The sequence below is a fragment of the Dromaius novaehollandiae genome, chromosome Z, assembly GCF_036370855.1.
Source record: "Dromaius novaehollandiae isolate bDroNov1 chromosome Z, bDroNov1.hap1, whole genome shotgun sequence".
Taxonomy (NCBI): Eukaryota; Metazoa; Chordata; class Aves; order Casuariiformes; family Dromaiidae; genus Dromaius; species Dromaius novaehollandiae.
In genome coordinates this window covers 58,291,388-58,311,154 of record NC_088132.1, presented here as the reverse complement: position 1 = coordinate 58,311,154, position 19,767 = coordinate 58,291,388, and the positions used below count along the sequence as shown (strand labels likewise).

The 19,767-nt window shown below is 45.1% G+C and overlaps 1 protein-coding gene across 8 annotated transcripts in view; it reads right to left on the bottom strand.

Moving 5' to 3' along the window:
- Positions 1–19,019, bottom strand: part of LOC135324901 (high affinity cAMP-specific and IBMX-insensitive 3',5'-cyclic phosphodiesterase 8B) — a 93,191-nt gene extending 74,172 nt beyond the window's left edge. The window contains exons 1-2 of one of the 8 annotated variants that reach the window (XM_064501959.1): positions 17,155–17,257; positions 10,546–10,770 (exon numbers count right to left, since the gene is read on the bottom strand). In XM_064501959.1, coding sequence (XP_064358029.1) covers positions 10,546–10,770; positions 17,155–17,205 — 276 coding nt within the window. In that variant the 5' untranslated portion in view covers positions 17,206–17,257. Of the gene's footprint in view, positions 1–10,545; positions 10,947–17,154; positions 17,285–18,946 lie in introns of those variants that run through there. The other 7 variants (XM_064501960.1, XR_010386134.1, XM_064501963.1 and 4 more) reach the window with 7 other exon arrangements.
- Between the last annotated feature and the right edge of the window lie 748 nt (positions 19,020–19,767).

The window sequence follows — 19,767 nt, the reverse complement described above, 5'->3', positions numbered from 1 at the left end:
CCTTTCCTGTCTTACCGTAAAAATATTCGTTTAGCTACCAACATCTCTCCCCCAAATATCCTGATGCCACAACAAGGTAGTATGGTTTGTCTGGAACAGCACTGCAGACAATGAAAAAAACAGGTGAAGCTAAGCTTTTTCCTTTCAAGGATGTACAGCTTGCACTGGCAAACAGACTGGTTAGTAGCCTTCAACTTGTGTGGTTAAATAATACATACTTCTGTCTCTCACCCTCAAATGTAAATTTATACAATTTATATATATTTAGAGATTTCTCTGCTGTCTTCATGGGGAAAAAAAGTAAAAACACAGAGAAGCAGAGATAATTAGGTGGCTTTAGGCAGCAGTGGACATGTTACTACAAATTTACAGAACAGAACACCTCCTGTACATTCCCTATTGCAGTGAAACAGATGTATATTTGAATGACTTTATAAGCTCAGTAAGATGCCTATAAATAAACTCCAGAAACAGTATTTTCAAGATTGCTATAATACGTAAAATTCTCAGCACTGAGTTGCAAGCTACATTATTGCTGTATAGCTATAGGATCTGGACAGAAATCACTAAATTCAGATGTCACATCTCCTGAAGACTCCCAAGTCTCATGAGCATTCTGTGCCACCAAGACTTACATTTTTTCCAAAACACTCTTCTCATGTGCCCTCCAGCCCCATTCCCTTTTGCTTAAGTCCCTATTCTAGCCTACTCCATCCCATGACACACGCTCCTTTCACAACTGTCCCAAATTCTGCTAGACTGATTGCTTTCTTTTCATTTAACAGTTATGTCCCACTCTGCTTAGCCCATCTCACGTCTTCACTTCATTTCCCTCTTCTCTAACCAGCCACTGCATCCTGATGTTTTTCTGTAGTCTAGTTAAGCTTTTATGTCTGAAAAACAAAACAAAACAAAGAGAGCCAACCTGGTCCTCTAGTCCTCCTAAAGGAAGCCTGCAAGGTGCTGGTGAGCACAGCACATTTCCCTTACCAGAGCGCAGGAGAGACTCACATGGGCTGTCCAGCAGCTGCAAGCCAGCCCCTCTTCCTCCCCAACTCACTCACTGCTCTAAGACCTCGAGAACTAAAGAAATCAAAACTCTTGAGATCTCTTGCCTTGTCATCCTGGCCTCTCCTACTGCATCCTCCAAGGTAACAGGAAGCAGCCTGAAATGAATCAGTGCCAAGGTGTTCTGCATCCCATTGGCTCACCTCTTCCACAAGGTGACAACGCAGCTTAGCACAAACACAGCTCCAACTACTTAACATATATGAACGACTTTATTCTGAAATGGAATGTAACACCTTTTCCTGAAAGCTAGTGGTATTTTCTAACATAATTACACAGCTCGGGAAATTACTTTCTGCACTAGTAGTAGTAATTCATCAGAACAGGAACTCTTTGCAAATGGACAGATTTCAGGGAAGCTCTTAGAACCTAGAAGAAGAGAAATCCACAATAGCCAAGAGCCCAGGAGGCTGGTGACACATGGTGGAAAACCTGTTCAGACTCTTGCAAAACAGAGAATTGAACCTGGGTGTCTCATCTCCAGAAAGCACCTGAGCCACCATGTTATCATCTAATCTGCGGGAAGTCTCTATCTCAAAGTTTCAAAAGATCTTTTTTTCCACTTCAAAAACAAACATGCACAAACTCTGAGGCCTCATTTTACCCTTCTTTTTCTAAAAGAGATTTCTTGTTTTTCTGGCTAGCACAATGGCTTGATTAGATAAATTGATTTTATAAATGCACACAATGATTATTATCAAATATAACTGCAGGAGAATGATGAGCATTGACAAAGCTCAAGTTGAGCAGTGCAAACTGGCTGACCTAAGAACAAAGGAAAAAATCAGTGCTGGAAGGAGCTCCAAAGCTAGCTTTGGAGAGTGAGTGCCCAGTTCCACATCAGATTAACATGATCTTTTTTCAGCACTAAATCGTATGCTAGTGGTAAGCATTCCGCTATTTTGACTAAAACATGCATAAAATAAAAGGGAATCAGCCCCTTGACCTTCACACTCATTCTTCTCCTTGCCCCTCCAAAAACATCCCAAACAAATTGTAATTAAATTTAACAGGTTACAGCTCTACATGCAAACTGGCTGCGAGCACAGTTTGTCCTAAGCTTATAAATAGCTATTTAACAGCTTGTTTTCCAATAGCTACACTGGTTCAAAGCTCTATTCTGCCCATTTTGTCTCATTCCCCTACCTCATAACAGACACTACTGAGTCCACTAATGCAGAGTCTCTAAGCTAACTGCAATGTCTTTGGATTTCTTGTTTAAATGCTGCTTTATAATATACATGTACACATGCACACACACGCTTGGCTGTGTACTCTGTACATTCATAGAAACCAAGGAGCAAACAGTTGTTCCATGCCATTCTAGTGGATCTACTTGGGATTCTTTGTGAGGGAGTTCAGGTGGCCCCTATCTCTGCAAATCCTGCTCCCACACTTGCATGCTATGAAACCAACTGATGTTGGTCCAATTTTCCCACCTTTTCAGAAACAGTGATGCTTCCTCAGCTGCAGTATGAATCCAAGGCAAGAGACTGTGTTGGAAAGCCATCAACAAAAATGTCAATCAACATCAAAATTAATTCCATATTTTGAAAGAAGCAAATAACTCAAGTAATTAAGAGCTTCATATTGAGTCTGTTTCTAAAGTAGCACCAGATAGCTGAGAGGCTTCTCAAAGTAAATCTAAGCTCTACCTTTCCCCTATTCAAGATATAGGATACTTGGCACTGGATGAATGAATCAGTGAGCAGAGGTATGCATGGATTTTTTTTGAACAATTTACAGAATAACTCTCTATTCACAGAAACTAAAGTAATCAATCTAAAGGAACACCATATCTCTAGTATATTTTGTTCTTTAATAACTGACAGTACAGGTGGGGAAAAAATTACAAATATTTGGATGCTGAAGGGCTGGATCAGCGGCTGACACAAATGGTTGATCTGCAAGGGAAAAATACAGCTTGTGAACACACAGACTAACTACTCCTCTCAGCTGAAGATAGTTACCTGCACTAGAGGCTACCTCCAGAAGGCTGTGCAGCATGTTATCTCACTCAGAAAAAAATAATATACCTCTAGATAGCATTCCTTCCTCACCTGAAAGGAAAGGTGACTCAAGCTTCACAAGCCAAAAGCAACAGAAGCTCCTACAGAATGAGCTTCTTCTATTGTAAGAATTGCCCCGAACAAGTTGCTCCCAGAAAAATGAGGAAACAGAGTCAGCTATTGCTACAGGGCAAGACAGGCAACTCACTGAGGTAGAAATGCAACTACTATACTGGGCAAGGGAAGGACAGTAATGCACAGGAGACAATCACTTGGCAGTCGTTATTGCAAACTCATATTCTCAATCACAAAATAATGTATTTTAAACACATGCTGCATTCTACAAGGTCTCAATATAGTACATTTATTTTTACATCCATAAAGGTGACTATATATTTTCTAAAGCCATAATCCTGCTAGCACTGAGTTATTCTGAAGTCCAGAAAATACTGATTTTGGTCACCATGACAACACTCCCCAAAAAGAGTTAAATTCTGCTACACCATGAAACACTTCACATACTGTCTCCTAGCAACCACACAGGTATACAGAGGCTTCACTGAAAGCAATTTCAGAAAGTCACATGTGTATTAAAGATAATCCTACAAAACTGACATACACCACATGCATTTCACTTCAGGCTTCACTGAGAAAGCCTGTAACTGAGACAGTTGAGTCTGTGAGAAAAAAGAGGAGTTACCAAGAGGTAGACAGGAAATACAAGCAGAGAATGATCTACATGGAAAATAAAATGCCCTGAGATCTGGCAGCAGTGCAGGTGACATAAGAGAAAGATATAACCCGAGGCAGCATGTGAGTGTGGCTTGTTAGGGCTGTGTTACACTGTCCATTTAAGAAGCTTATAAAATATTAGGTCCTGCTGTAGGGAAATCACTAGGATCTAGTAAAGATACTCCTATTGACTTCTATGGGCTTTAGATATTGTCACACAAAATTGACAACAATTTCATTCTACAGAACATTACAGTTATTAAAAAAAGCACTTGCATTACTCTCTACTTCAGGAATGCCTACACTGTACAGCACACACCTGGCAATCTGATCTAGGACCAGCTGTGCCCTTTTGGAAGTAGAGGAAGTATGGCAATCTGTCTGAACTAATAAACTCTGATGAGAAATCAAAGGATCTCAACCAGCAACAGCAAACATTATTGCGAGTCAGGCTCTTAAATGCCCATTACAGTAAATGGGGCAAGATCAGCACTTCAATGTGACACATGTACATGGAGGGGTGGGGAGTTCTTATCACACCAACTGATAATAAATGCTTACAAGAGATGTTTGATATTTTTGTCTGTCTCTCTAACTACCTGTAGAACAGCTGGAATATTTAGATTCACAGCCTAAAACCGCTCCATTATTCTACTGCCCAAACCACTACTGTAGGTATGAAAGATGATGAGATTATTACTCTTGTGAAAGAGGAAAATGGTGTCCGTCTTCTGTATAACACCCTAGTGATTATTAAGCATCCAGGAATTAGAAGGTATTCTAGATCCTTCTCAGCTGCAGGAATTCAAACCTATCTCCTGCATCCCAGGAGCACGCACTGTTCCCCAGGACATATGGCACAGCTTCTCCATTCGCATTACTTTGAGCCATGTGGTCAGTTTTTTTTGAAATCCACCTGCTCTGCTCTGCATTCAGTGTAGTCAAGGAGTATTAGGAATTGTCAAGAGATCCAAATCAGAAGGTAAAGCCTCAGAGTCTCATTTCGTGCACAGCAAATGGCACAAAGTTGAAAACAGACAAAAAGTAGTAAACAGACTCAGTTTAGCCAAAACAGTTAGACCCTTTGGGTACTGAGAGCAGATACTCCCAAGTAATTTTTTGCTAGAGGACCCGGTGGAGGGGGGGGGGGGGAGGGGGGCAGGGGACATGCAGGAGTACTAAGATGCCTGTTGACTCCAAATGCCTGAATGGTTGAAGTACATTGTTCTCTTCAAAGTTTCCAAGAGGGGCTTACATTTTACTCTTTGCCTATGCGCAACGACTGGTTTTTCTTTTCCATCTGACAATCAGTGTCTTCAACATCTCTTCTCCTATCCTCTTTTCTGCTCCAGTTGACTCTCCTAAGCTGATAGGTAGGACTAATGAACATTTCCACAGATGGAAAGTGAACATCAGAATCACAAAAAGCTGAGAGACAAGAAATGGACTGGTCTTTTATGAGCGTATCTCAGCAGAGCAGTTTGTTCTGCCTATGTTGTCTAACGTTAAAATCATCCCCCATGGTCACTGTTCTTTAGTAGCCTCTTCTCCTTCTATAAGGTTGACAGTATGCTCCTAAAACAAATAATTTTATGGTGAATAACTAGTGAAACAATGGAAAGACCCCAAAAATCATTTGGATAACTTATCTTTTCATCTGATCTGATGAAAAGATAGTTAACTTCTTCCATACACCACCCCTCCCCTGCCCCAAACCAGTGTTCAGCTAAGCTAGCGCTCCCTTGAATGAGCAGGAGAAATGTAGTACTCTGTAGTGGCATTAACACTCATAAGAACATTCGTGGAACCAATCCAGCTGAAAACTAAGAAAGAAAAGAAAGATGTGTTTTGTATATAATGATAGAAATGCCTGTCACCCAGAACAGTTTTGGAAGTCCAGATGGTTCTCTCAAGGACTCAGTACCAAGCATGTATAATCTACCTGGCTGCTCTGTTTTCTTTGCCAAGTGGCTTGTTATTTTCTTCGGAAAAGGGTTCCTCCATCCTGTAACACTTCAATATATGCATTTCTCCTGTCTAGCACTGCTTAACAGAACAGTTACAGAACTTCTTAAAATTCACCTGCGCTGCTTGAAGGAGAGGGGAAGAAAAAGGAAAAAAAGGTCAGATATGAAGCAGTAACTCTCTGCAAGTCTTTTTAATGTACTCATTTAAGAAGCCTAGACCTAGTCCAGGGAAAGCACTTCTCTGCTAGCAACTTTTTGGTTGTGGTAAGAGTCACTGAGGCCTACTTCTCTCAGAGAACAGCTAAGTTGAAAAGGCTCTGCACTGTAACATAGCTCAATGTACCAACACTTTTCAGCCTGCTCCAAGAATTTTTCTGACAGCTTTGCAGGCCCAGAACATGTTCAAGAGGACTGCAATGCCTTAGATGTCCTATCTAGTTGTGAAACTGACCTTTGTCATACTGAGTCACAAAGCAAGGAGATTTCTCCTAGCATAGCCTTAAGTTTTTTTCCAAGTCTAGCCTATGGAACATACTAGCAGCCAGTGAAACGGTAGCATAGTTTGAACAAAACAAGAAATACAAGAACTCCAGCGATTTATTCCTGTTCTTGGATATGTCACTGCTTTAAAGAGAAGAACCATATTTTAGATCAAGGCAATGCTTGGGGTTACATTTCTCTAGGGCCCATGGGCCCAATACAACTCTCTCAGTACTTGGATTTCTCCAAGTTCTCCATAGTGCTCTGTCCTCAGAGTTGTACCTGGCAGCTGCATCATTCCTCTTTCCCCCACCCTTTTTTTTAAAAAAATCAGAAAAAACAAGCACTTGACATGTTGAGGAGCATCCTTCTCCTCACTGCTTCCACCTTGGAAATTAACACAGACCAACACCGCATAGCCAATAAGAAGTGAGGGTCTGTCCCATTGTATTGCTTTCTATTTCCAAGGTTTGCCTCTAATTATTTTGATATGGAAAAGCCTGAAAACTGTCAAAACCTGTTTTTGCTGTCACTGACTTTCAAGAGAGGTTCATACACACATTTTCTTCTTCTTCTTCTTCCACCAAGAACATGGCATGAGCAAATCAAGCCATTACACTTGTTGTGCTTGTCATTTCAAAAAGAGAAAGGATAAAGTAATCAGGAGAAGACTGCATTTTTTTTTCACTTGGCTATGTGTTTGCAACAAGAGCCTTAAGGTTTGCTTGCTCTTCTAGTCTATACATTTGGCTAACATTTAAGTATCAAGAGGTTAAAGAAAAGCATATCTAAGTACATACTTTTGCTTAAGATTTGTATTTGTCAATGATTAAAAAAATGTATTTGCATTCTTTAAGCCCTAAAGAGTAAGCATAAATAGGTAAGGCTTCTATTATCTTTTCAGATGACCAGGGAACTGTTTAAATGAATATTTTTTACTGAAAACTCAAACAAACAAACAAAAAACCTGAAAGCCTTCTGTATATATAGTAGCCATGCTAGAGACAAAATTATCATTTTTTTAGTAGAGAGGAAATATAAAAGGGATGTCCCAACCATCTGCCATAAAAAAAAAATGTGTTCTCAGTCATTAAAACAGAACTGTTTACTCAGGCCAGCTTTCAATTAGATGCAATATTCTTCACTTCTTGCGTTAACAAGAAACTGTTTACTTCTTGCTAAACAGCTGGTACTGCTGCACTTCAGGAGCAGCAATCTTTGGGCAAAGGGTCAAGCAACCATCATATGCTCAGTGTCATCTCACATGCCATGTTATGCTTCACTAAAAAAAAGGAAAATGGCATCTATCTCTGCGTAAAGCTGATGGAGCATACTGTTTGCTGCCATGATATTTTTCTCACAGTCTGCAGGAAATAGTAAATGTTACAGAGTCAACTCCTGACAGAAGAATGCATCCACTACATACCTGCAGTAGTTGTATGCACGTTACAATACTCCATTGGCCATAAGAGACATAGTAAGCACAGGCTTTATTAAGGAGTGAGCACGGGCAAGGAAAGTCTGTATTTTACTTCAGTGTTTGTGCCCAAGTAACTTAGTAACATAGCATATGGCTGGGCACCAGAAACTGTGAGTCCTATTTCAAGTTACAGCACAGACTCACCTTATAATACTTAACAAGTCCACTTACATCTTTGTCAACGAACCTGCAGGTAATTGTTACAAAACTTCTGATACTCACAAAGAAGCAGGTGCACACACTAGAAATATCAAATGGTTACTCACAGCTGATGTGAATAGAACTAGACCAGCACACCTGAATGCTTGGAATGATTCAGAACTTCTTTTATTAAAGGCGGGGGGGGGGGACAAAACACAAAATATCTTTGTAACACTGATCTTGCCCCAACAAGTACAGACCATATGGATTTTAAAAGTAAAGTTTAGGCAAGCCAAGTAGTTCAAGCAACAATTGATCTTTGTTGTTTTTTATTTGAATTACATTGGAATGAAATCATTAGAGATTGATTTCTTTTAATGCCAGTTTAATATTATGATACAGATAAGTTTTAAAACAATAATCTTGGAAATACAAGGTCAAATGCAAAAGTGGTACTTGATTGTGTAAACAAAACAACAAAAGAACCATTAAGAACAGAAAATAAAGACAAATGAAGCAGCATGGTTTAAATGCGTTGAATAGTTACACAACCAGAAGGATAATAATGCCAGAAGCCTTTTGACCCACATGTGTTTCCTCCCCCTAAATATAGTTAGACAAAATTTCAACACAGCTAATATATAGAACTAAGCAGTATAAGAATTAAAACATGAGCTATTAGCAGACATATTCTCTGTGCCAAAATTACTAATATTTTTCTTCAATTTTTAACTTCTATGGAAATAAATTTTGCTACATGTGTTACAAGAGAACTATAGCACCAAGCTTTTCCATTCCTCATAGCCAGACATTATTTTGTATTTACGATAGTTCTGCAATATTCAAGCCATGCTTTGGTCACACAGATATCTAACTACAGTATCACCCTCTATGAAATTATGCCAGGAGTAGTGGCTAGAAGCTCTAACTTCATTCAAAATCGATATAAAAATATTTTATAGATCTTACTTCTTATGAGACGGAAGCATTTCTGCTGTATCACTGAAATGCTTAAAAAAAACCAAATTATCATTTACCTGAGGTGCTTGGGACTCAAAAATCATAAAAAGAACCTGAAATTACCCAAAATGAGATTAGAGTGCCAATTACAAAGTCAAACAACATCTGAAGTACGTTCACTTCTAATGACCAAAAGAGCTAACTGGCTTATAAGCATAGATTATTATGTAATAACAAATAATAAACCACTGAGAAGAACAGAAACAGATATCACCACCATAGAAAGCCTTTTTTCCAAATCACAACTTATAAAAAATTGTGCAAGAACATCTGCTTTGCTCTCCTCATTTAAAAAAAAATTATCGCCTTTTAAGAAGCATCTCTTTCCCATTCTGAAGTTTTTAAAAAACTTCAAAAACTCCAAGAAATTTAATAAGTTATTACTCCAGTCCTTTTCAATTTGTATTCATATCCCTGATTATGCAGGTCCTGCTTCTGAATAAGAAAAATAGTCAACATAACCACAGACACCTCTGCAAGTTTCTCAGCATACAACCAAACAAACTAACTACGGGTTGTTCTCTTTTTCCCCCCCCCGTGATCTCTTTCACTCACATTTTCCTTAGATGATTTCTTGATTTAATTATAGAAATAGATTGAGTTTACACTAATCTTTCAATCTCTTAATTATATTACAAAATAATATGATCTATTTAAATCAATGGAGTTACTTTGTGACACAATAACCTGCTTTATTACTGCAACAGAAAAGTAACTTAAGGTGCACTGGTGATCACACCACCATTAGTTTTCATAATGAATTATAAGCTTTGGAATACAGCAACATCACCAAATGTAATTCTTACAAAACTTTGGGGGAAATTAATGGAGAGTCTACTTTCATATTACTGAAAAAACAAACATCCAGAGCAACCATGTTTTTAACTGCCAGATTCAGGTGAAGATGATGTGCAGATTGCTGCGGTACCTGCCTTAGCCTTTAGCCACTGATGGGCGGACACAAGCCTTCCAGCTCTGAAAGTGGGCAAGCCCTACAGACACAGCCTTCTGTTCACCCGCTCCGGGAAGTATGCTAGCCCTACAACAACGAGGGTATTTGCATGTGTGCGCCCATCTCAACGGTCTGTTTTTCAGCTGAACGTTCATGTTGAGCAAGAGTTCGTTTTAACTAGATACAGAGTGGAGGGGGAAAAAAAGGAAGAAAAAACCCCAACATCAACTACTTGCTTCTTCGCTGTTGAGTGTTAAGCGGGGGGGGGTATTCCAGCATACTAGCGTCTCTCCCAGATGCCCGCTACCAACGACAAAGGTCGAAACAAGCTCTTCTGCCCCCGAGGGGCTGCCCCAGGGGCTGTTCCACCGCGGGAGGAGGCCCGCCCAGGCCCCGGGCTTCGCACGCGGGCGAGCCGCCCCCCGGCGCGGCACCAGCCCCCGCCGCCCGGCGCGGCGCGACTCCGCAGCTGCGGCGAGTCAGCGGCCACCACGGCAACCGCGCCTCGCAGCTGCGGCCCATGTGCCGCGGCATCGCCCTCCCAGCCGAAGAGGAGGAGGTCGCCGCTACGGCTGCCGCCTTCCCCGCAGTGCTGCCCTGCGCCGCGGCGGGACCGCCGAGACCTTCCCCCGCCTCTCGCCTGGGCCGCGGGGGGCTTCCTGCCGGGCCGCCGCCCCCGCCCCCGCCGCCGGTTACCTTGGCGCTGCTGTGGCTGGTCTGGGTCTCCGCCTCGATGCCGCAGCAGTGGGGCGCCCGGGCCCGCGCGGAGGCGCTGGGCTCCCTGCGGTCCTTGCGGCGGGGGCCGGCGCAGGGCGGCGGCTGCCGGCTCTGGTAGGCGAGGACCGAGGGGATGGAGTCGGCCGCGTCGGTCTTGATGAAGAGGCCGTGCAGGGTGGCGGTGCCCTGCGAGATGGTGGTGGTCTGGTGGGGGGAGTTGGACTCGTCCGAGTCCCGGCAGTAAATCACGCCGCTCTGCGAGACGTGGATGCTGGGCGCGCAGCCCATCCCTCCCCCCACCCCCGCTGCACCGGCCACCGCGGCGCGGCCCGCTCCCACCTGCCGCCGCCCGCCCGCCCGCCGGGGCTGCGGGGCCGCCGCCCCTGCGCCGCGCACCCCGCGGCACCACCTCCCGCCGCCGCCGCCGCGCCTGTGGCGCTGCCCCGGCCGCTCCCGCCCCTGTAGCGCCTACCTCGCCCCGCAACGCCTCCCCGGCACCCCGGCCATCTCCGCGCCGAGGCGGGCAGCGAGGCCGCGGCTCCCTCCCCGTCGCCCGCGGACCTCGCTCTTCCCCCTCTGTCCGCCCGGCGCCTCCAGCCCCATCGCCCGCCGCCCCCAACCGCTCCCCCCGCTTCGCCGCCGATGCCCCGCGCCGCGGGTGGGGGAGGGGCGGCCGTTGGCGCCTCGCGGGCGGCCCGGCCCGGGGGCAGCCCTGCTCCGCTGTCGGCCGCGGGGTCAGCCCGCGCTGCTGCCGCCTCTCTGCTTGCCGGGGTCAGGGCCCCGGGGGCGTCCGGGGCACAGAGGGGCGAGCAGAAACCCACAGGACCCCTGTGGTGCAGCCGAGGAGGAGGAGAGCTCTCTTCCCTGGCACAACCCCTGGTAGAGCGCCTGGTTTCAAGACTTTGATACATTCAACATGTCCTCCCCTCCCCTCAAAATCCACCCTCCCCACCAGCTGTGTCAAATACTGTTTTTTCCCCCCAAAACTGTTAAAAACACTTTAAAAATCAAGATGCACCTGTTTTTCTTTGCCATGAGGAAGCAAATTTCAATTGATACAGGGATTTTTAAGTAGGAGCTTGTAGCCACAAAAAACCTACTGCAAGTTTAGGGAAAAAAGCCAGGATTGTTCAACAATTTTAATGCTGTTCTTCAATTAGACCAATATTCAAAGACACAAACTGTCTCTGATCTCTTGGGCTATACATCTGATAACTACCAGCCCCTGTTTCCAGTCCCTGGGGAGATAATCAAGCTAAATCCTTAATCCTGCTGAGATTTACACACATACTTAACTTTCCACAGTGAATAGCTTCATTGACCTCAGTGGAACTACATACGAGGTGTAAAGTTAAACATGTGGTTTTTAAGTCTTTGCAAGATTTTAGTTTAAATCCTTCTGTTTTCAATGGCACATTATAAATCCTTCAAGAATTGGCAATGCCATCCAAGTGGTATGCTTGCTGCCTAATAAAGCATTCACCCGACACTCGGTTACCAACCGACAGCTCTATATGCACCTTTTTGTCTTCTTGGAGTGTTACCTGATGTTTAAGCAGTGCCTCTCCATCTAGGTTTTAATAAATGATCCAAAAATGCTAGAAAAATGAAGCATGGTCGGTGCAAGGATTGTGACGCAGAGTGACAAAACGCTCCAAACATTTTGTGTTGATGTCTAATATTCCTGAAGTGCACTCGTGATTAGACATGACAGCAGCAGTGATAGCTTCACATCTAAGATGCCTCAGTTTAGAGAGACTATCAGCTGTCAGCCTTTGTCTCTTCCCATCCTGCCCACAGGTCATTGCAATTGTGGCAATATGGACATTCATTCCTCAACAACTGGACTGAGATCACCAACCTATTTGACAAACTGTGTTTTTTCATTTACCAGAGAGAGCCTGTGTTGGTCCTCGCAATCAAATTTCTTTGAAATTTCAAATTTCAAGTAATTTTTTTCCCTGGTAGCTGTCAAAGTTCACAAACCAAGTTGTGGTTCATATCTGCATATGCTGCATGTTTGCGTGGTGTCATGCTGCTCTGCTGGTTGCTCACTTTGATGACCAGCCTTGAAGGCAGGCTCAGTAGAAGCAAAATGAAGTAGACTACAATTCATCACCCAACCGTGCAGCCTTTGTTGCTGGTAGATGAACCTAATGCATTTAGTTGCAGACAAACACATCCTATAATTGCACTTAATAATCAATAAAGCAACAAGAAGTATTTATTTCTTACAATATTTTAAAGACTCCCTTCATTTTAGTCTCATTACACTAAAGAACTAACCTTTCTGTTAATGACTGGGAAACTAAAGTTGGGGAATTCAGTTATTTGCCCTAGGTGACACCTGAGATTTGCAACAGAGGCAGGAGCAGGACCCAGGATCCTCACACTCAGAATCCAATACAGTATCTGGAAATGAAGTTGCCCAGAAAGGCCTTTAAGAGCTGTTGAGTCTGGTTTGAGACCTAGCTCATAGGAATTTACCTCCTCCAAGTATCAGGAGTATTTAGAATTTTAATAAAGAATGTGAAAGCAAACAGTATTTTGACTTTGCAGACTGAGCTTGGTGAAAATGTCAGATCGAACGCTAAACAGTGCTGTTAGCTATTCACAGTCCATTTTTCTAAATCAACATCAGTGAGAAGTTACTTCATCATTCAGTCAATGCCTAGATTTCCCTACCATCCCAGTGCACAGGGTTCTCTCCTGTTCCTATTGAATTCTGTGACAGCTTTGCTATTGATTTCAGATAGGATTGCAGACAGCTGCCCCTTCGCACGTGAATTTCCTTCGTTTGGGAATAACATTCCAATTATGTCAGAGAATAAGTCATAAGAACAAGAAGTTGCAGGTCTGGAGATTCTTTGCTAAGTATAACTCCTGAGTAGCTCTCACTTTGCTGTTGGTTTCTGGGTAATGGGGAAGGATCATCACTGAAGGGTATGGACCTGCCTGTAAGACGTGCCAGAGCACGTGAGAGCAGGGTAGGCTGTATGGGGAACTATATGGATTGCTGAAAGGCAGCAGAAAACAGGAGAGTAATACTTTATCTGACAGCAGAAGGAGAGACAGTACAAGCAAGTGTTGATTAGCATGAGCAGTGGCTGGAGTGGGGCAAAGTAAGCAGGTGCAGAAGAGAAAGATGACTGTCTGCAGCTGAAATAGGTGAAAAATGGAGAGAAATGTTATAAGTTCTCTTTTCCTAGCATCTATATTCTTGCTGTATGTCTCCTGTGAGAAGACAGCTGCAGATGTACCAAATGCTGGAGAAGAGGGAATATTTCACACACATACACTCACACTCACTCGCTCGCTCCACCTCTCATGGCACACACTCCTCCATCAAATGCTGCTCTTGCTGTCATCCGGCTGCAGTCTGCCCTGACTGGTATAGGCTAAGCGCGAGCAGCACGTGTGAGCACCAGGGACTTACAGGAGGTACAGTCAATGCACTGAAGCAGACTGCCCTCAGGAACTTACATTTTGTATAGCTCCAGCATTAAGCCAGTGCATGCAACCACTGGCAGACATTAACACGCAGCAGTTTTTCCACTAAAAAGGAGTTTTGACTGGCCTCAGTTGTAAACTAAAAGATCCTAAATCCTAACAAATTTTACCCTTACAGGAAACCAGTTTCTTTTACATGACTAAATTTAGCATGATGGATTTAAGTATATGAATGATTCTGGAAGAAGCCAGTGGAACCCTGAAGCATCTAGTCTTTTTTCCAGTAAAAAGCAAGGGATTCTCTATGGGATTTAAACCTATAAATCCCTCCACAATGAGGAAAATATACTCCTCCAAACTTTATATCCCTTCCAAAGCCAGTCATAGGCTTCACACAGACCTCAATATTAAGACTTTATGCTATGAGTAGATTGGTAAGTTTATGTTGGCATTATTGGAAGTAACATCTGTAAATCCCAGTTCATTGCAGTAAGAATATACTACTTCAGAGGTCGCATTTTACAGAGACTTAAAAATCTGGTACTTGACAACCAGCTTCTGAAGACAGTTACCTCTATTCATGGTTCATTTACCATAAAACCAGTTTAAGAATGTATAAATAAGCCTGTATAGAAAAAAGTTACTAGGAATAGGATCTGAGTTCTTAGGAGGCCTTTCTCAGTCCTTTCATATCAGTCCAGATTTCTAAACTACAGTGAAAACTAACATGCTGCATACCTAGACTAGAGCAAAGTAAATGCTTAAAAATTAATTTAAATTATCCAGACTACATACTGTGTTTTTAATTCAAAATAGATATGAGGAAAATAATAATCATGATAGCTAGAATGGAAGCCTTCTATGTACACCTCCATTTTTTTAAAACTATAGTAATAGATTTTCATACACAAACCTTGTGCTTTTATTCCTCAACCATACAAGAAATCATGTTGTTTGGAAAACTGATGTTGAATATGAAAGGTGAAGGTTATTTCTTTTGCCTGAGGAAGAGCAGAATGTATTTTCCAATCCACAAATCTGATGATTCTCACTTATACCAATGTAATCAGGAGCCAGTTCACTGAAAGCAATGAACTTCCTCCAATTCAACCAAAAAGCGAAATCTAGTCCGGTATTTTTTACTTTGTCCAAAGCTACTTTCACTTCTTAACTTTGAAAAAATTATTTGCTGCAACAAAACTATGTTTCAATTTACTATGGATTTATTATATTCTGTATGTGTACTAAATTCTGAGTGCTATGAGCAAAATCTCCCAACAGCAATATCCTGCAATAAAATACTCCCAGGGAGTAAAGATGGAAGTAAGCATTGCTCAGATCGAATGGATTTGCTGGAATTGCTTGATAATTCCTCACATTATAAAACCTGTCAGACTTCGGCCTTCTTTTACAGGCAGAGTTTGGTTGGCTCAGACAATAACAGCTATCTCACTTTCTACCATAAATTACTTTACATTATGCATATTTTGCAAGTAGAGAAACTGAGTCACAGAGAAGTCTTTGACAAGATCACTCAGGCAAGCAGAGCTGAAGAGGGAACTCAGTCCCATTCCCTTTCCGCTAGCAGCCTGCGCCCTGTGCTGCTGCAAATGCTGCTGGGGCACAAATTGTGCTGAGAGTGCAGAGAGGGGCAGGAGGGACCTCCACTCTCCTTCACCTTTTCCACCCGTTTGTGCCAGAGCAAGGAAGAGCTGCAGTTTCTGCTCTCTTCTGGCTGCAGCTGCTTCTCTCTCCCCAGGGGCAGGAAAAGGTGCAACCTTGGGCTTTGCCTCACTACTGACAGGGACAGGAGCCCAGACCACAACCTGCGCTAGGGAACGCAGGGATGAGGACTCCCCTTGGGGACAGATGCCTGCAGCCCACTCCCTAGGGCCAGCTTGGCACTGCCCTTGTATCAGCTTGTTTTTGAGAGACACAGGCAGCCCGGCAGCTTAGCACAGTGCTTTGAGAGCGAAGAGTAACATACAGAAATACACAGTGCTTCCATCACCAGCAGTAGCATTGTGTTGTTAGACAGCATTATTCACCTTGAGGAGCTCAATACTTGGCAAGATACTGGCTGGACACTTTTAGTTAAAAAGCAAATTTTCTATGACAACAGCAAGCACGTAACATATAAAAGGCCACATATAAAAGAGCCCTTTGGTTTGCCTTAGAATAGGATTGAATCGAGTACTTCACTACATTAAAAAAAAAAAAAAAAAAAAAAAAAAGCAACCTACAGTTCTCCTAACAGCACTGACAAGTCCCCCAGCACCACTGCAGTGGTCATTTCCTCATAATAGGCTTGTTATTTGCTTGTTGCAGTTTTAATAACACAACTGTTCTCCATTGATTCATTGTTCAATGGGCATATTTGCAAGGCAAATAGCGCTTGGGTGGTTGCCGCGTTTGTAGGAAGCTTTTGGCTCCGTGCTGTGCGCAGGAGGCTCCGCTGAAAACACCTCCCGGCCCGCTGCGTTGAACGAGGCCGAGCGGGCGCCCTGGCAGCGGCGGACACACGCGCCTCCACCGGGCAGGTCGCGGCCCCGCGGGCTGCAGCCAGAGCCGGGCTGGGGCGGCGCCGCCGTCCCCGGGACCTGCCGGCGGCTGCGGCCCGCCAGCGAGTCCCAGCGCGCCGGGCGCGGGGAAGGGGGCTCCCGCCGGGGGTGTCACCGCCTGCCGCCGCCGCCGCCGCCGGGGGAAATCCCAGGGCGAGCTGGCCGGAGCCGGGACGGAGGTCTCCGCGCCGCCCCCCGCGCCGCCGCCGCAGCGGGGACAGCACGGCCCCGCCGCCGGGCTGCGGAGACGCCGGGGCGCTCGCAGGTTTGCTGCGCGGCTCCCGGGGCTCCCGAAACAGCGCCGCGGGGGCGGCTGCAGGAGGCGGTGGCGAGCGGATGCCCGCGGGGGTGGCGGAGGGGGAAGGCGAGGAGCTACCCGGTGTTTGGGTCCAAGCCCTCCAGCAAGACGCACAGCACCAACGAGCCGGCACCCCTGCACGCCGCAGGACAGGGCAGCTGTCCCGGGGCATCGGCGCCAGCCACTAAGTCCAGCCAAGTTTTGGCCTTCTCTCCCCAGAAGCAAACTCCAGGCGCTCCGGCCCGGCCCCCCCAGCCCCCCGGGGCCACCTCTGCTCACCTTCCTCCCGGGCCCGTTCAGCAGCCCCGGCGCGCAGCCGGGCCCGTTCATCCTCCGCGGGGCGGAAGGCAGCGGGACCGGCGCTCCGGCGCGGCCGCCCGCGCTGCCCAGGTGAGCGGGGCGGGACCCCGCCGCCGCCACCGCCCCCGGGGCCGGCCCGGCCCGCAGCCCCGCGCTGCCCCCGCCGCCCCCTCCCGGCAGCGCCCGGGCCCGCCCGGCTGGAGCCTCCCCCCACGAAGCGCTCCAGGAAAGGTTTCCCCCTGGGCACTGATGGGGAAGGCGCGGACCGGCTTCCCGCGTTGTCCCGGACTCCCAGCCCGTGCCCCTTCCTCTGCCTTTTAGCTCATTTTCTACCCTGATCAGGAATATTTAGAGTGAGGAAAACCACTCGGAAAAGGTAAGGTGAACCAAGTGCTCTGAGCCTAGCTCGCTTCAATGTGCTAACAGTCACACAGCCTTTGGGAAATGGCAAACCCTGTGGCCCCCTACAGAGCACGGTAAACCCACCCAGGGGGTGGATAGCTTGCGGATAGCTTGTGGCCCGTGCTTTCTAGGCTTCTCAAAATCCGGCATCATAGTCAAGGAGAGGGGAGACAAATTGCCTGGGGTTGAAGAGGGCAGCATGACCCTGACCTAGGGAAAACCAAAGTTGGATCTAGAGTTCAAAGAGTGTATTTTCATTTTTGAGATATTCTAGTTTGCAACAGGTACCAGGTATGTGGAATCTGTTGCCTTGCGAATGATGTCTCCGGGCTTGACTGGACTTGACTCTCTCACCCTATTGCTCTCTCTTTCGTGCTGTAAGAACAGCTTATCAATATTGCCATTTTTCTTCAGAGTATTATTTCTTGGGAGTTCATTAATACTGTTAATACTATCATTGCTCTGTAGTGGTACCTAAGGCCTCAGCAAAGGAACTGTATAAGACACTTGGCAAACACAACCGAAAACAATCCCTGCCAAAAAGAGCCAAAGACCAGTGGAGAGCAATTGGACGCCACAAAAGGAAGGTAACAGTAAGATGACTGGGAACAGTGGGGCAAGGCACAGAATCTGTCTAGCAAAAAACCCACAAAATCACAGACCACAACACAAAATAAACCCAAAGCACTGCACCTGGACAGCAAGTCAGTTCTACAGAGGACAAGCGGAAACACTGTGGGTCAGCAAGTTATGTCAGATTGAGGCTAGGGACTGTGACGAGCTGCCCTACTTTCAGAGGAGAAAAAACATGGTCAGCAAACACAATCCTTCTTGAGCTCTCCAGAAATCCTAGGCAGTGCACATATTGAAGTATCTTTGCTGGGAGGTCAGCACATTCCCCCTTTTTTGGCCATACATCTGCAAGAACTGATGTCTGGGAGCTATGTGCTTTGCACTCCCTCAAAGGTCCTGATCCCAGATCCATGAGGAAGGCTTTCTGTAACTTCAGTAGTGCACAACCAAGGTGTCTTGGATACCCGGGACTGAAGCACTGTTGTGGTCTCAGAGGAGGTATGTCCTTTCCTGTTGAATGCATCTGCACAAGTGCAAGGTGTCAACCAGCCTGTAACTGCAAACCTCAGAATGAGCTTTGCCCAGTTAATTCATAAGATTATTAGATTAGCTACATCTAGATGGAGCAGTAGCCATCACCGCCTGCCCTGGGATCTCCACTTCCCCAGTCATACAGATTAGGGACTAATCAAAGCCAGCTTTTTACTCCAGCCATTCTATACACCCAGGTTGCCCTCCCAACTAAGACACAGGAAGAAGAGAGGGAGGAAGGGGCTGGGATGTGCCCAGATCTCACCCAGATGTGGAATCAGGATGTCGCCAAGGTGCTCATCTGGACACAACGGCTCAGAAGTGCTCACAGTGCCACAGTTACAGCCACAGTTTACACACAGGCCTTTCCCTGCATTTCTCCTTGCATCTTCCCGTTCAAGGTGACATGGCTTTTGAGGACTTGCTAGAGGAATGCTGAGACCAGCCGGAGTGTCAATTCTTTCCAAGCACCAAGAAGCTGACACAGGAATCAGAGAAGGATTAGCTCCGTCGCTAACAACCACACTCAGTATGTGGCAGGCAAACAGCATTTTGCGTGCGCTCTAAAGGGCGGACGCCACTCTGCAGCAGCCGTGCTGTCAGCAGGAGTTTTGCCTGAACAAAGAGTACAGGCTCAGACCCACTCATTTCTTATTCATTTTTGATTCGGGACTGGGCTACTGGCAATAACTTCAATGATTTAGAAGAAAAGAAGTAATTAAGTGCCTTGTTTCTGGGAAAACAGCCCAAATGCAAGTGATTATTCTGCCTGCTTTCTTTTAGTTGTAGAAGTAAAATAAAAAGTAAATTCTCTGGTTTTGTATTACATTTTGCATGCATGTAGACTTTACCATGCACTAAGGACCCTACTTCAGGCTCAGTATCCTACTCCCACTGAACTTAACGGGAGTGTGTGAGCTGTTTATATTTTAATAGGGATTGAATTAGGCCCTTTGTTTGAACTTTATGCCCTTTTTACTCCCATTTTTATTAATCTATTTTATCATTCTTAATGTGCTTCTGCTATGTTCTAAGAACACCGTAAGTACACTCTAGTGTCCAGAATAATATCTTTAAATTCTAGTA